This window comes from Melanotaenia boesemani, chromosome 2 (genome assembly GCF_017639745.1).
Source record: "Melanotaenia boesemani isolate fMelBoe1 chromosome 2, fMelBoe1.pri, whole genome shotgun sequence".
NCBI classification, from domain to species: domain Eukaryota; kingdom Metazoa; phylum Chordata; class Actinopteri; order Atheriniformes; family Melanotaeniidae; genus Melanotaenia; species Melanotaenia boesemani.
This window is the reverse complement of record NC_055683.1, coordinates 768,362-785,984: the sequence shown is the minus strand read 5'-3', so window position 1 is coordinate 785,984 and position 17,623 is coordinate 768,362. Positions and strand designations below refer to the sequence as shown.

The window sequence follows — 17,623 nt, the reverse complement described above, 5'->3', positions numbered from 1 at the left end:
GGTTCTGTGCTGTGGATAATTCTTGGTTTGGTTCTGTGTCTGTGATAACTCTGGTTTTGGTTCTGTGCTGGGATACCCCTGGTCCTGGTTCTGTGCTATTAGATTAATCAGGAAGGAAAGTTTGAAGATGATCTGAAGGTCGAGGGGGAGTCTGATACCTGAAGTTAAACTGGGAGCCGGTTCCACAGAGAGGGGTCCGGTAACTGGAGGTTCTACCTCATGGAGCCAAACTGGGAGCTGGTGCCAAGGGCATCATACTTCCACCCACATGTTGTGTTTACTTCACTGCCAGTAATTATGAACATCTTTGACTACTTCAGACTAATTTGAATTAGAACTCTATGTGATTCAGTGTGATGACGAAGGGAGGGGAAACGATTAAATCCCAAAGGGAAACCTCTGAAACAGAATCAGATGGAGGAGCTGGTCGCAGGGACATGCAGCAGCTCCGTCCTCCACCAACAGTTTTGTCTTTATCTAATTATTGATCTCTCTCTCTTTTCGCTCTATTCCACATTTTGTTCTTTATCTGTACATTATTTTCCCCCTCTCAGCACATTCTCCCTCACCACCACCTTCTTCCGCCCGCCAGCCGTCCATCTCTCCTCATACAAGCTCTCTCCATCTCTTCCATCTGCAGTTATATTACCATTTTACAGCTTTGATTTTCACTTTGCTTAGAGGCTGTCCAGCCGTAGGTTAATCTACCAATTCATTAAATGGATTAAGAGACAAGAAAGAGTTTATATGTTGAACACAGTTCTCTCTTGATCTGTTGGTTCCTTTGCAAAACAGAGAAAAGGACAGATTGTTCTGAGTGTTCCTGTAGAACAGCGGCAATATTTCCTCTTTAGGTGACTTTAAAAGTATGTAAGTCTGCTGCAAACAGACTGTAAAGATTGATTTCAACATATTTTAATGGCCCTTCGGGCTTTGTGTTTGAGATAAAACAGCTGAAAACACGTTTATTAAAGTCTGAGCTTTAACTGCAGCTATGTGGGAACTTAACATTGAACAGGATTAAAGCATGGCTGCATTTGTCCCTGTGGTGAGACAGATGCTATCACCAATCAGTTACTTTGGCTCTAATTCCTTATGATGCAACCCAGCACTCTGACAGCCTTGTCCATGTCCACTTGCCCTGGACAAGCTTGTCCTCAGTTCATCAAGGTAAAAGCTACTGCAGGACTCAAGCAGATTTATTCTGTGGCTTTAACAGATTCTTGTTTTTCTTTCTGTCCATGTGTCTCTCAGGCTCTGACTTTCCTCGGTTTGGTTGTCACAGAAGAGAAGAAAAAGAAGCTGAGACAAAGTCTGACTCCAGACCCACAAGGAACGGTAGCATATGGAGGTGAGACATGGATCCTAACTTTAATCCTAACACGAGTCTCACCCTCACTTTTTACTGTATCTGTGTTAACAGAAGTTTCCAGCAGTTGTGCAGTAAGGTTTTTGTCCCCCACCATGACGATGAAATAGGTTGAGACTCTGAAACGTGACGTGTTCGGCATCGTGCAGCAAAGTGAAGGATGAGATGCCATCAGATAGGAGGTGGCTTCTTCCAGCTGGTAGCACTCGTGTTGGTGTGTTGGCCAGGTTGTCAGTCAGGATGAAGCTGTTCTACGGCTTTGCCTGTCTATACTTGTTCATGTTTCCATACAGCAACACCTAGCTGTACTGCATCTTTTTGTAATGTTGGTCTTCAAGTTTTTTCCAGTGGGACTGATAAAAACCACCTAAACCCACCTCAGTGAAATGACTCAGTTTATTTGAGGTATTCTGGATGTAAGCTTCACATTTTTTTTTATTTTTTATTTTTTTTATTTTTTTAACTTGTCCTGTCCAGCATCATAGCAGCAAAATGATAATCTGGTTGCTGTATCGTGCTGAACAAATTTGCTCTGCCAAGGGGAGGCCTATGGGTAAGGCTCCTCTTGATAATCTGATTCATTTTTTTATTTATTTACTTTGAATCATGGAATCTATGTAATCTTGCTGGACCTGACCGGAGGGGACTGCAGACCCCTGCACTAAACACATAAACAGGTTTAGCAGCAGTTTTCTCTTTAAACAGCAACAGTTAAAATATTTCTTCATACTGTATATAAAATCACATATTTATGAAAAAGAAGGATGAAATGTTCAGGATTTACTAACTAAAAGGTAAAAAGTCAGCAGGATGAGTTTAAAGCTGTGAAGCTGCAAATTGTACAACATTAAGCTTTGGGTCTGCATGGTGGTCTCACAGCAGGTAGGTCGCTGGTTTGAGTCTTGGCTGGGGGGGGTTCAAGCAGTGGCCTTTATGTGTGGAGATTGCATGTTCTCCCAGCTATGCATTGGCTCTCTCCAGGTAGTTCAGTTCAGGAACCTTTATTATTCCCTGGGGACAATTAGCTTTACAGCCAGTTACAATATATATGATATCTATGATAGAACAACAGACACATCATATCACAACAAATCATTTAAAACCTAATTGCTACAGAAATAAATTTGTCTTTTAGTCCGTTAGTTTGATACCTCGGCTGCAGGTTTCTACTGGAAGGAAGTGATCTGAACTGGTCCTGTGGGTGGTCTGGGTCTGACAGGATCCGTCTGGCTTTTCTCACTGACCTCACCTTTTGCAGATCAGGGACGTTACTCAAGGCTCTGCCAGCCATTTGCTGCACATCTTGACAATCTCCAACTGTTTCTATTTTTAAATGTTAAAAGACCAAACCAGCAGATAAAGCTGAAAGTTAATAAGGACTCAATGCAACAACTTATAAAAAACTAATTTTGCAAATGTTAATAACATGTTTAACTTATTTGGAAACCTAGTGTATATTATTAGGAAATATAGCAATACATTTCCCTAGAAATAACCAATTCCACAAAAGGTGACATGAAGAGACGTGTCTGTGGGTTCATCCAGGCCAGTGCATGCATCTTTCAACATAGAAATAGAAATAGAATAGAAAGCCTTTCTTGTAATCATACAGAGTACAATGAGATGTAACAGCAGCTCCGTAAAGGTGCACACACAGTAGTAACAAGTGTAAACAAAAAAAAATATAAGAACACAAACGAAATAGCAGCTATAAAAAGCACTCAAGACTCAAAATGAATGGATTCCTGTGTATGAGTAGGTGTTATTACACAAGTCTGAGGTAGTATGCAGGTCTGTACAGTAACCAGTGTCTGAATGTATTTAGTAATATAGAAAGTGATCAGCAGGAGCCTCGGTGCAGAACATCAGTGCAGTATGAGCTCAGTATGGTAGCAGCTTGGGGAAAGAAGCTGTCTCTGAGTCTGCTTGTTCTTGACCGTATGGACCTGTAACACCTGCCAGAGAGCAACAGGTCAAAGAGGTAAAAAAAATGGGGTGAGCAGAGTCCTTCATGATGGTTCTGGCCCTGTTAGGAGTTATGGATGTTAGACATGGAGGGCAGCCGATGATCTTCTGTGCTGGGGTTACCGCCCTCTGCAGCCTCTTCCTGTCAGCCTCAGGGCAGCTGGAGCGCCACAACGTGGCAGCATAGGTCAGCAGGCTCTCAGTCGTGGAGGTAGAAGGTCACCAGCTGTGTTCAGATGTTCCTCCCTGAGCTCCCTCAATTCAATTCAATTCAATTCAACTGAATTCAGTTCAATTCAATTCAAATCCTTTATTGTCCCCAGAGGGAAGTTGGTTTTGCAGCCAGAGCACAGAGGACAGACATCACATCAGAAACATCAAAAACAAAATCAGAAACAATGGCATATGTCAAAAAAGAGATTCACACAATCCAAACAATAAATGAACTTAAAATAGGTTGAATTGGAACAGCTAAAAACATATAAAAAGAACAACTCTGTCCCCTTAACCTGTAAGTGTAGCTGTTGCTGGGCCTTCCTGACCAGCGCTGTGGTGTTCTCAAACCAGGAGAGGTCTGTGGAGATGTGGCCGAGGAGCTTGAAGGACTGTACTGTCTCTGTACGTTTGCTGATGAACAGGGGTGCAGGATCGGTTCTGTTCCACCTAAAATCCAGGACAATTTCCTTGGATTTTGTGATGTTAAGTGTGAGGTTATTCACTGAGCACCACTCAGCAAGTTTCAGGACCTCGTCTCTGTAGGCTGCCTCATTCCCTCCTGTAATCAGTCCCACCACCATCGTGTCATCTGCGTATTAGACAGTGACGTTCTGTGGATGAGCAGGACTGCAGTCAGATGTGTAGAGGGAGTAGTGGGCGCAGCATTCCTGAGGAGGGCCGGTGCTAAGAGTGCAGGTGAAGGAGAGGTGGGAGCCAAGATTCATGCGCTGGGGCCGGTTGATCAGAAAGTCTTTTATCCAGGCGCAGGCAGGTGGTGGGAGCCCCAAGCAGGATAGTTTGGGGACCGGAATGTCTGGGATTATTGTGTTGAAGGCTGAGCTGAAGTCAGTAAAGAGCATCATGATGTAGCTCCTCTTATGCTCCAGGTGGCTCAGTGCTGAGTGGAGAGTGATGGCGATGGCATCCTCAGTTGACCCGTTTGCTCGGCATGCAAACTGGTGCTGGTTCAGGGTTGGAAGGAGGCAGGCTTTGATGTACTGTAGGATGAGTCTTTCAAAGCACTTAATAATGACTGGGGTGAGTGCTACTGGGTCGTAGTCATTGAGGCTGGCTGTAGATGCCTTTTTAGGAACTGATCAAGTCCTCCGACCAACCTGGAACTAAACGCCGCTACGGTTTGTGTGTCCTCAGGACAGTTCTATAGGACAGAACTAAATAAACAATGTTATGGTCCGACAAGCCAAGTGGAGCCTGCTCAGGGATTTGTAAGCATCTTTCACAATTCCATAACACAGATCCAAGCACCTTGTAATTTGAGTAACAAAGTTCTGAGAATCCGGAGAGATTCCCTAAAGCCGCTGCATGGTCCTCACCATAGCCTGAACAGCTAGCTCTACATTAGCCTTGGGATGGATGTAAACGAGTATAATAAAAAGCAGCAGGAATTCTCTCTGCAAAAAGACAGGACTTTATGGCACTGAGAGTAGCTCAACGTCTGGAATACACAAGGTCTCCCTGATAATGATTCTATTACACCACTTTTTATTCACGTAAAGACATAAGCCTCCACCTGTCACTGTGTAGTCTCTGTCCACACGGTTGTGCTCTCCAAAGCCATCAATCTACAAGTCATGATCCTTTAACCATGTTTCTGTCAGCACAAGAATACAAGCGCTTTTATACTCCACCAAATACTTGACATTAGCCTGAAGTTTGTTAATTTGGCTGCAAAGTGACTGGACTTTTGCCAACATGATGTTAGGAAGCTGCATCTGAGGCTAGCCCTGCCGCTTCAGCTTCTGGCGTACACCTCTGCATCTTCCATACTACCTTGCAACCGGCCGCTTGAGTGCCAGTCCTCCCTGGAGAGACCTGTTTGGACAATATCCGCAGGGAAGACTGCAAAGGATTCCACGGAGCAGGAGGAGGAACTCTCGACCATACTGCAGACTTGCTGGGTACTCACAGAGTCCATCTGTGTTGGTCCTGTGATGGACTGGACACCCGTCCAGCTGTACCTGCCTCTCACCTACTTATTGCTGGGTAGGGCTCCAGCTTCCCCGCAACCCTGAACTGGTCTAAGTGGTGTAGAAAATAAAAAATAATGAATAATAATTAAACAGTTTGGTCCAGTTTTAGTGTAGTCTAACCTGCTGTCTTGCATTTAGCAATATGGCGGACACATTGACGTGTTGCAGCAGCTGGCTGAGGCAGTCAGTCCACATGTAGCCTATATCTCCAGACCCTCTATTGCAGAATTATGTGGTCAGTGAGGGTGTATCTCTTCCCTGGTTGCCAGTTATCTATTTGCACTCTTGTCTCTCAGACTTTGTGGAGGCTACCCGAAGTATCTTCCAGGAGGAACTGGAGGAAATGGATCTGGGTTCGGGTCCCTTCAATTTTTCCTATCACGAAGCAGCCAATTTGATGGACACGTCGGCCTTCCACTCACCAGTAAGCTCTGCTCACGGTGTGTCATTGCCCAAAGCATCAAACTGACCCAAATGCTCCTATTTAACCAATCCGTCTTGTGTGCAGACATACGAGTCAGAGTGCAGCTACAGCAGTGAGGAGATTGAGCAGTTTCAGACGGAAGTGAAGCAACTGCAGACCCAGATGAAGCAGCTCAAGGTAAACATAAATGAACACACTCTCTGCAAACAGCTGCAGTTGTATCATCATGCTAGCAAACTAGACATAAAGGTGAGTCATAAAGTGGGACATCTCTATCAGTTTGGATTTGACCTAGCATGACGCCAGTTTCTAGACAGACCCAAATTATTAGTTTTAGAGCTCAGCTGCTTGGTATGAGACAATGCTTATTTCTTGTTTGGTTTGTTAAGCTTGCTACAGACTCTACATGTAGCAAGAACCAGAAAAACAAAAAAAAGTTCTTTTTTTAGGTCCGATAAAATCATCCTCCTTGAGACACTTCGTACGGATTGGGATTACTGCAGGGAGACGTCTGTGCGTTCATGTGCAATGAGTGGCTGACCTCATACTTAAGGAGAAACCTGGTCCATGGCAGGGCGGGATTGAGCATGCAGCATGACTTTATTTACCACAGGTTATATTTATTTTCCTATATTCTCACCACCTCGATCAGCTGTTAATTATTCCTATCCATTCAGCCTCGCATCAGGGAAATGTGGAAGTGACAACTTTCCACTTCACACTTTTCTACATTCAGTTTAGTTCTTTTATCGTCCCTTAAGAGGAAATTTAGTTTGCAGTGCCGTACAACCTACAATAAAATCAACAATGACAACCACAGTACAACCATGGATGAGTAAAAGGGAAGATCAAGACATCAGTAGAAAATAAATCTATACAAAGAATAATAACAATACTAATATTTCAAGTTCCAAGATCTAATGGAGTGCTTTTAGTCAGTGCAGGCAAATGGGATCTTTCAAGGTTCTGTGCAAAGTAAGGACATTTATTACACCAGGATGAAGGAGAATTTAAACCTATTGCTTCTAAACCTGGGGAACCCCTGTCTACACCCAGTGAGGGTAATATGAACCAGGATTGGCTGCTCCTTCCTGGCTGCTGTGAGCCAGTTATCTTCTATTCTGACAATGTCTGACAGACGGTTTGAGTTCTGCAGTGTAAGGTTTCCATCCCAGCCAATAAGAGAACAGTAAAACAGACTCAGTAATAGCAGAAAATAAAGTCTTTGTAGACCTTTTTTCTGCCTGTCGATCTCCCGTTCCATCCTTCCCTCACTTGTGAACAAGAGCTCGAGATACGTGAACTCCTCCACTTGGGTCAGGACTTCATTGCCGACCCGGAGAGAGCACTCCACCCTTTTCCGGCTGAGGACCATGGTCTCGGATTTGGAGGTGCTGATTCTCATTACAGCCGCTTCACACTCGGCTGCGAATTGCTCCAGTGAGAGCTGAAGATCACGGCCCGACGAAGCCAACAGAACCACATCATCCACAAAGAGCAGAGACCCAATCCTGAGGCCACCGAACTGGATCCCCTCCACACCTCGGCTGCGCCTAGAAATTCTGTCCATAAAATATATGAGCGGAATTGGGGACAAAGGGCAGCCTTGGCGAAGTCCAACCCACGCTGGAAATGATTCTGATTTACTGCCGACAATGTGGACCAAGCTCTGACACCAGTCATACAGGGACCGGACAGCTCGTACAAGCGAGTCCGGCACTCCATACTCCCGGAGTACCCCCCACAGGAGTCCCCAGGGAACATTGTCGAATGCCTTCTCCAAGTCCACAAAGCACATGTAGATTGGCTGAGCAAACTCCCATGCCCCCTCGAAGACCCTGAAGAGGGTGTAGAGCTGGTCCACGGTTCCACGACCGGGACGAAAACCACAATCCGAGATCCAAGTATCTGATGGACCCTCCTCTCCAGCATCCCTGAATAGACCTTACCAGGAGCACACCCTCCAGTCCCCCTTTTTGAAGAGGGGGACCACCACCCCAGTCTGCCAGTCCAGGGGAACTGTCCCCGATGTCCACGCGATGCTGCAGAGACGTGTCAGCCAAGACAGCCCTACAGCATCCAGAGCCTTAAGGAACTCTGGGCGGACCTCATCCACCCCCGGTGCCCTGCCACCGTGGAGCTTTTTAACCACCTCAGCGACCTCAGCCCCAGAACTGGGAGAGACAGCACCAGCTACCCCAGACTTTGCTTCCTCATCGGAAGACGTGTTGGTGGGACTGAGAAGGTCTTCAAAGTATTCCCTCCACCGCCTCACAACGTCCCGAGCCGAGGTCAGCAGCCCCCCCATTCCCACTGTGTTCACAGTGTTGGTGGAGCACTGCTTTCCCCTCCTGAGCCGCCGGATGGTGGAACAGAATCTTCTTGGGTCTGCCAGGCCTGACCAGCATCTTCCCCCTTCATGTCAACTGATCACCACCAGGTGGTGATCAGTTGACAGCTCCGTCCCTCTCTTCACCCGAGTGTCCAGAACATGCGGCCGCAAGTCCAACGATATGACTACAAAGTCGATCATCAAACTGCGGCCTAGAGTGTCCTCTTGCCAAGTGCACATGTGGACACTTTTATGTCTGAACAAGGTGTTTGTTATGGACAGTCCATGACGAGCACAGAAGTCCAACAACAAAACACCACTCGGATTCAGATCAGTGGGGCCGTTCCTCCCAATCACTCCCCTCCAGGTCTCGCTGTCATTACCCACGTGAGCACTGAAGTCCCCCAGCAGAACGAGGGAGTCCCCGGAAGGAGTGCTCTACAACACCCCCTCCAATGACTCCAAAAAAGGTGGGTACTCTGAACTGCAGTTTGGTGCATAAGCGCAAACAACAGTCAGGACCCGTTCCCCCACGTGAAGGTAGAGGGAGGCTACCCTTTTGTCAACCGGGATAAACCCCAACATACAGGCACCAAGTCAGGGGGCAATGAGCATGCCCACACTTGCTTAACTCCAGAATGGAAGAGGTTCGAGCCCCACTCAAGGACAGTAGTTTCAGAGCCCAAGCTGTGCGTCGAGGTGAGTCCAACTATATCTAGCCAGAACCGCTCAACCTCGCGCACCAGCTCAGGCTCCTTCCCCGCCAGAGAGGTGACATTCCACATCCCTAGCGCTAGCCTTAGCCGCCCGAGGATCAGACCGCCAGGGTCCCCGCCTCTGGCACACTGCACCTGACCCCTATGGCCCCTCCTGCAGGTGGTGAGCCCTCGGGAGAGGAGGCCTTTCGGGCTGAGCACAACCAAGCCCCATGGGCAAAGCCCCGGCCACCAAGCTTTCACCTCTGTGCCCCACCTCCAGGCCTGGCTCCAGAGGGGGCCCCAGTGACCCACGTCAGGGCAAGGGAAAACCTGGTTCTTGGTTTCTCCTCATCATAAGGGTAATTTGAGCCGCACTACGTCTGGTCCCTCCCCTAGACATCTGTTTGCAATGGGTGACCCTACCAGGGGCATGAAGCCCCCGACAACATAGTCGCTAGGATCGTCAGGACGCACAAACTCCTCCACCACGATAAGGTGGCGGCTCAGGGATGAGCATGAATATGTGTAAATAAAAATAAACTTTTTTTTTCATGAATATGTGTAAATGAAAAACAAAACCCTTTTTATTGAAAGTATTTTAGACTATAGAGATGTGACGTTCATGAACGAATCGATTCTTTTGAACGGCTCTGGTAAATGACCGATGAGAACCGAGTCACAGTAGCAAGCCGTTCATTTGAGATCTGTTCATTTTTATATACAAATTGCCCACGCAATGTGACATGGAAGTCTGATGTCCGACATGCTCAATTCACCTTAATGCATCGCAGAGCAGCTCTAGGGAGGAGCTAAAGGTAATGCGGGAACAACGCAGTAAAAACTACGGTACAAAAGGGGATTAATTAATGAGCATTGCCGAACACTTAGAAACCATTTAGACACCTTTGCACTTTATTGTTGTTCACATTGTTCTGATGTGGATTAGAGTTAAGGAGTTGAGCTCCTATTTGTAAAGTAGTTCAGGTCTATACACTAGGTAAAGTAGTAGTTTTGCATTGATGTTTTAATTATGTCTTTTTGGTTTGATGGTTGAACTATTCTATGGAAACAAATATTGTGACTAAAATTTGCACTAATGTTGCTCAAGTTTATTTCATTGTTTGTTGTATTTTTCCTGTATTTTTGTATTTTCTGTATTTTTAAAAAATTTTTATAGTAGTTTTTTAACTTTTAAAAATATTCTTGTGTGAAAATTTAGGAATAAAATAATTTTGTGTGGAAGCTAATTGTAGCCAGCTCAGTTTTATTTGTCCCACAAAGTCTTGTTAAGTATGGGGATATGGCGCTACGGTAACCATGGAAACACAAGCCAACTGAAATATAATAATAACCAATATTTCAAGATAATTCCCACCAACAGAGTCTATATAAGTGGGGTGTGCCAGTTTTCAATTAAAACTTTACCATATAATCACTACCACTGATTATTTACTTTATAAATATGAGTTACCCTGCATTCTTTAAAAGAAAAAGAAAAAAAAAAACATGAAAAACTAACGAACCAGTCTTTTGAATGGCTCTTTGGAAGGAAAGGATCCTCAAGATCCGGCTCCCTTCAAAGAGCCATAAATCCCATCTCTACTAGACAAAAAGCACCCTGGACCCTCCCAGAGGGCGTCAAAGGAAGGCCCCAGCCACCCCCGCATTTTTAACATAGCAAGTGGAAAATTTGAGTTTGGGATTAGCATTAATTTTCCTGGTTTCATGTTTAGGATTTTATTCTAGCCTTGGCATTGGACCCAAAATGGACGCATATCATGGTGCATTTTTTCGTGAGGACTACGTTGAGTCTGGAGATCCTTGTTTCTATCTGGTCCACAACCGGTGGGGTTGTGCCAGTAAATCTGCCACCAGAGCTTCACAAACCAAGGTTTAAGTCTGCTCATCGTAAAAGAGGTGGGGTATGTCGGAGATTGAACATCAGCCTTAACAACCGTTGTGAACTGCTGGCTCTTCCTACAGTCCTCCTCTCCGGTGTGCAGTCTATTTGCAGTAAGCTGGATGAGCTGGAAGCTTGGGCACCTCTAAACATGAGGTGAAAGAGACTTGTCTATTGGCCTTCACTGAAACTTGGCTCAGTGACCAGGATCAGGATGATGACCTGTCATTATGGGATTTGATGTTCTCCTTTGCCTAGACCAGTCACTGGAGATCACCAACAAGTGGCAGGGAGGAGGTCTGTGTTTCTATGTCAGCCAGAGGTACTGTAACAGCGTTATGGTTCAGGAGAATATCTCCATTCCTGATGTAGAGCTGCTGACGATCTCACGCCAACTGTTTTATTTGCCAGTTCCAACAGTTGTTTTTCGCCATTATTCATATGCACGCCAACACGTCAGCTAATTGGTGGCATAACACAAAGAATTCACTCTCAGCGTCTAAATGTGACTCTGTGGACATACGAGCAGGATGAACCTGTGCCACCACACAGAAAAACTCTACTGTAAACCTTAGTTATGGCTCAGTGAGTGGAGCTCATACTTAGCTGTCGCTGCCTTCCTTTGGACCATCATGACATATCAGAGTGTATCTCATGGTCCTGTACACCCCCTGCCTTTGGCTGGCCGTCTGCTGCTCTTCCCTTTTGCCCTATGCTTTGTCTTTTCTTTGTGTCTGTTTGCCGACTTTCTGGACTGGTTCATGATCGTGAAATGCTTATTAACATCTGTTCCTCGATGAAGAGCCTTAATCCCTATCAAGACGGGTTCATTCCTTCTTTGCTGGCAACCATTCCTCCAGCACTGCGCCGCTTGCCCTGCGTTCTCCCCAGAAAGACGCAGTGTCACCGAAGAAGAGGAAGACGAGCAGCAAACTTGTTAAAACTTGCATCTCTGCTCAAGTGATCTTGTCTATTGGATCTTCCTCTTCCTGTAAAATAATACTGGAACTATCTAATCTCTCAGCGCTCCCTGGAACCTCGACACCCGTGGATTGGGCTGGTCCTACCACACCCAGCCTTCTCCTCTTTGTTTGTCGCTACTGAGAAGAACCACTGATATCTACAGCGATCATCTTGGCCTGTAAAGGAATCTGTTTCAGTCAGGTTAGGGCTGATTAACACTCAATCGCTATCTAACAAGACATTTATTCTCAAGGATTTCTTCTCCTACAAATACATGGATTTTATTCCTGTGGGAAACATGGCTAAATGTTGATGATTGGGCTCCATTTTCTGAACTTGTTCCAGCTGATGCAGGTTTTTAGCACATCCTGGGCCACTGGCCAAGGCGGGGGCTTGGCTGTGGTGTTTAATGATACCTTTAAATGTGGATTACAACCTTTCAGCCAATATTCTACCTTTGAATTAAAGCTGCTTCAGATTCCCCCTTCGATCCCCCTAGAAATAAGCAGCATTCAGCTTTTAATGATGAACTTTGATGTTATGCCAAATTGGGACCGTGCTGTAATTATCAGTGACTTTATTATTCACGTCTGCTGTCCTGAAAACTCACTTGATGAAGCTTTTTCAAGTCTGTAAAATACAGTTTGTAAATTCTTTGACACATGAATGTGGCCACGCGCTGGACTTGATTCTGGTCTAGGCCTAAGTAATGTGAAGACTGACGATTATTGCATTTCTGACCATAAGCCTGTTTTATTTAAGGTAATTGTGCCCAGTCAGTCTGTTAAACATTATACTTGTGAGTGCCACTCTCACTGCATTAACTCTTTTACTGCTGGACAGTTCTATGCAGCTAATAGTGCCGATCCCTGGGCGTCTTTATTGGAATATTTTCCTCTTCACATGAATATGGATGACTTAATCTCTGTGTTCAACTCCCTGTGCTGTGATATTCTTGACTAAATGAATATGTCAGAGTTAGTTGCTTTGGATAAAAGTGTCTGCTAAATGACTGTAGAATAGAATAGAATAAACCTGAACCCTGGTTGAACGAGGTCACCCACACTTCCAGACAAATCTGCAGGAGAGCAGAAAGGAGATGGAAAAAGGTTAAGCTTCACATTTCTTATTAGCTTTTTAAATAGTCCCTGTCTCAATACCCATGGACTGTTAAGGTAGCTAGAGAGTCGTATCTTTCCACACTGAAAACCCAGAGTTTTGTTTAACATAACTGTGTTTTTAACCCCTGGAAAGCTGCCTCAGCTAACATATCTATCAGCTGTGATCATTTTTGTAACCTTTTTGTTAGAAACCTTTCTGATGTCAGATCTCTTGTAGACCCAGTGGCTCTTTGCTCTGTTATCTTTAATCATTTTGAGCTCACCTCCCCTCTCTCTTAGACATATGAAACCCTCTAACAACCCAAATGACTGTATTCCTGGCAGGCTTCTTAAAGATATTTTGGTGCTGTTGGTTCTAATTTCTTCTCTGTTTTGAATAACTGCCTTAAAACTTTGTTGTTCAACAATTCCAGTCTTTTTTTTAAAAAAAGAAAATGCTATTTCAGAGGTCTTTTAGTCTGGTTTTAGACCCCATCATAAGACTAAGACGGCGTGTTTAAAAGTTTTAAATGATTTGCTACTTGTGTTCATTCTAGTGATGCTGCTATCGTAGTACTTTTAGGCCTGAGTGCTGCCTTGGACACAACAGACACAGGATTTTTCTCTCCCGTCTTAAAGAACGTGGGTCTACAAGGCTGTTAATAAATGGTTTGAATCATATATTAGAGGCAGAAGTTCTTCAGCCAGTGCTGGTGGATGTTGTTCCGCTACAGCTTCTCTTTCTCTGTGGAGTTCCTCAGGGGTCCATCCTTATCTCACTTTTATTTGCTTTATATATTTTACCCTAAAATTTTACTCAGATTTATCTCCCACTCAGAAACCAAAGAACTATTCCCCTTTGACCCTGTTAACCTTTTTAGATGTTAAAAGCTGGATGGCACACCATTTTTTAAAAACTAAATGAAGATGACACAGAGGCGTTGCTCATTGGTTTCTCTGACCACTCCTCTACTGGTCTTGTCTTCATTGTTAATAAATTCTCTGTTAAAATGTTCTCTCACAGATTGTCTTCAGGAGATTAAGTCCTGGTTCACCTCAAACTTTCTTAAATTAAAAAGCAGCAAAACTGAAATGTTCTTAACAAACCCTAACCCTAATCTCCCCCCGGACCTCCGCAGCTCTGTTCAAATCCAAACTAAAAACACATCTGTTTAAACTGGCATACTCCCTGTATATCTCACACTGCTTCTGATCTTTATGCATCCTTTTTATTTATGAGTGTATTTCTTGATTTGTTCTTGTTGTGTTTTATCCTGTAAGGTGACCCAGAGTGTCGAGAAAAGTGCCATTAAAATGTATTATTATTGTTATCATTATTAAAAACTTTGGGGTAACTGTTGTTAAAAATGGCTTTTTTACTCAAGCCATTTCTTTCTTTTAATGATGTTGTGAGGGTTATACATGCTTTTATTTTTTCTCGCTTAGATTATTGCAACTCTCTTTTTACAGGTACAAACCAGTCTAAACCAGTCCTACCTTAACTGCCTCCAGTTGGTCCAACATTCGGCTGCTGAACTTTTACCAGGCACATCACCCCAATCCTTGCTTCTTTTCTCTGGCTTCCCATCAAGTTGAGGATTGATTTTAAGATTTTGTTTGTTTTAAATAACATCATGGTTTAGCCCCATGGTTTAGTATACCATTAAACTCCACATAGATCCTTGGGGTCCTTAGGCCAAAGACTCTTGGTGGTCCCAGGTGTAGGTTGAGCCAACTGGGAGGTCGTTCCTTTGTGCTTGCTGCCCTCTGGAATGACCTACCCGCTCAGGGGCTGCTCTTCTAACCTGAACATCTTTAAAAGTTTGCTATAGATGCACTTTTACTCTTTAGCCTATAGCCTTTCTTGACTTTGGTGTTTTTTTCCCATGTGTGTTTCTCTTTTCATACATTGTGTGTGCTTTAGCATGTTCTCTAGTGTAGCAAGGTGGCCAGCAGCTCCAGTTTTTCATTGCCAGCCCTCCCCGTGTGCTGAATCTGTGAGGAGGTGGTCAGAAGACCCCGCCTCGGTGCTACAGGCTTGTTTCAAAGTACAGACAGGCAGTGTTTCTATGATGCATGGGGTGATAATGTAAATTCACACCAACAAAAAGGTTGTAATTTTTCCAAATAACAAACCTGGGATAACAAAAGGAGCTCAAAATAGCTCTAAACAAAAAGAAACAAATATACTACCCTGATAGTCTCCTTGAGAAACAAAGGTTGAAGGTTTCCAGAAAAGTACATCACAAAATAAGGAAGGCCAAACTAAGGTACCGTAATAAAACTGAAGCCCAGTACAGCAGAGGGATGTCAGAGCAGCCTAGCAAGGTATTCAGAACATTGCCTCCACTAAGCAGCACTCCTGGGAGAAACCCATCACCATGATGGGTGTGGATAATTCTGACTGGCCTAATCATTTTAACTCTTTCTTTTCTTGCTTTGAAACATCTGATTTTACTGGGAATGTCTCTGGAAAGAATCCCTTGATCCTCTAAATGAAACTGGTATATCTAGGGAATGTGTCACAGCCTTATTTAGAAGGGTCAATTTAGGAAAAGCCAGTCCTGATGACATTTGTGGGTGTACTCTTTATTATTGTGCCGATCAGCTCAGTGGGTTCTTTACCAGATTGCTGCAGATGCAGACCTTGGACAGACTCCCACCATCTGGAAGACATTAACTATTAAACCAGTCCCCAAATCAAAAATCTCCAAAGAGTTAAGTGACCTTAGATGGTGGCACCTGTCTCCTGTAATGAAGAACTTTGAAAAGATTCTAAAAGACTTCATTATAGGCACATTTGGACAGAGAAGTTCTAAGAACGCAGTTCTAATAACTGCCCTAGTTCTATGAACGGTCCTTCTCCAGAGTGCTGGGAAACAGAAACAGAGAGAACTGTTTCATGTTGCGTTCGTACATGAGTTGGGGGCGGTAGCGGGACCGATGTGACGCATACGTCGGCGACAGTGACGTGTGACTTTAGCGCCACATAACAACAAAACAAAACTTGAGAAAAACAAAACAGCACAAAGTAACACCAGCAAGCTAATATGGAGAACGAAGAGATCGTCGTGTTCATGCTCTGCTTGATGGAGATGTTACTAATGGACGATACAACCAGGCGTCTCACGTCGAGGCTGGAAGGCTCCTGAAAGTCAGAAGATGAAGAATCCAGCGGCAGGAGATACGCCGCAGACAAAGGAGACGACGTGTAAGTTTAACTTATTAAACATGCGCCGATTGTATACGTGTCTTATGAGTAAACTTTTCAGACGGTTTTCTACTGTCTGTGTTGAGCAGATTACAATAGGTAAATATTTCAGACGGTTTTCTACTGTCTGCGTTTAGCAGATTACAATAAGTAAATATTTCAGACGGTTTTCTACTGTCTGTGTTTAGCAGATTACAATAAGTAAACATTTCAGACGGTTTTCTACTGTCTGTGTTTAGCAGATTACAATAAGTAAATATTTCAGACGGCAGGTTTACTGTAACTCGTGTTCTGCGTTTCAGACGTTGCTGCAGCTCATTGAACTCCTCACTGTATTTGAGGCCAGATCTTGGTTAAACATGATAAACTTCATTCTGTTATAAAGTTGATAAACTAATGTAATTTACACCCAGTATAAGACTTAAAATGTAGCGACCAAAGATGGATTATTTAATATTTCATAGCTGTGATAAGTTAATAACTACTCAATATTTTTATTAGCTAATATTTTATAGATATGGCCAAAGCACATCTAACAGACACAAACTGAATACTTCAGACTCAAAGTCATTTATTTTTTTATAGTGAATACAGCAGAGCAAAAATAACTATTAACATGTGTGTATATACTCTGCATATCACACTGGCTTTTCCTGTCATCCTGTCCAGTACACCCAGAGAACCTCCATCACAGAGCTCTGCTGGCTTCAGCTCTGCCCGTCCAGCCGCTGGTTATTCTGCCTCCTTAGATTAGATTAGACTTTATTAATCTCACAGTGGAGAAATTCACTTGTTACAGCAGCTCTTGTTACAGAATAAAGTGAAGAAAGCAGACAGAATAAGGTGAACGTGCATCACAACAAGAAGGTGCAAGAAAAGGAAGTCTAAGAAAAGCAAAAAATATGTAGCATCATAAATATTAAAAAAGTATATATATATATATACATATATATATATATATAATTGACAGTGCAAAAGAAAACAACCTCACAGACTATAATACATATTTACATGGTGATGGTGGGATATGAAGAATATGATGACATTGATAATGGGGGGTATTACACAGTAAAATATAAATAAATATTACACAGTATTATGACTATACAGATAAGTTGTACAGTCTCTCAGTCTGCTGCTGAAGGAGCTGCTCAGCCCCCCCACAGTCTGGTGCAGCGGGTGAGCGGTGTTGTCCATGATGGATGTGAGCTTGGCCAACATCCTCCTCTCACCCACCTCCTCCACAGAGTCCAGCGGGCAGCCCAGGACAGAGCTGGCCCTCCTGACCAGCTTGTTCAGTCTCTTCCTGTCCCGGTCAGTGCTGCTCGCTCCCCAGCAGACAGCGGCGTAGAGGACAGCAGAGGCTACCACAGAGTCATAAAATGTCCTTAGCAGAGGCCTGCATACTCCAAAGGACCTCAGTCTCCTCAGGAGGTGGAGGCGACTCTGGCCCT

General features: G+C 44.1%; 1 protein-coding gene across 3 annotated transcripts in view; it reads left to right on the top strand.

The window, feature by feature from the left end:
* si:dkeyp-72e1.9 (syntaxin-binding protein 4) overlaps positions 1 to 17,623 on the top strand; it is a 151,425-nt gene that overhangs the window by 113,370 nt on the left and 20,432 nt on the right. For all 3 annotated transcript variants that reach the window (XM_042001208.1, XM_042001226.1, XM_042001215.1), the window contains exons 13-15: positions 1,255 to 1,351; positions 5,838 to 5,965; positions 6,050 to 6,142. In XM_042001208.1, coding sequence (XP_041857142.1) covers positions 1,255 to 1,351; positions 5,838 to 5,965; positions 6,050 to 6,142 — 318 coding nt within the window. The remainder of the gene's footprint in view (positions 1 to 1,254; positions 1,352 to 5,837; positions 5,966 to 6,049; positions 6,143 to 17,623) is intronic.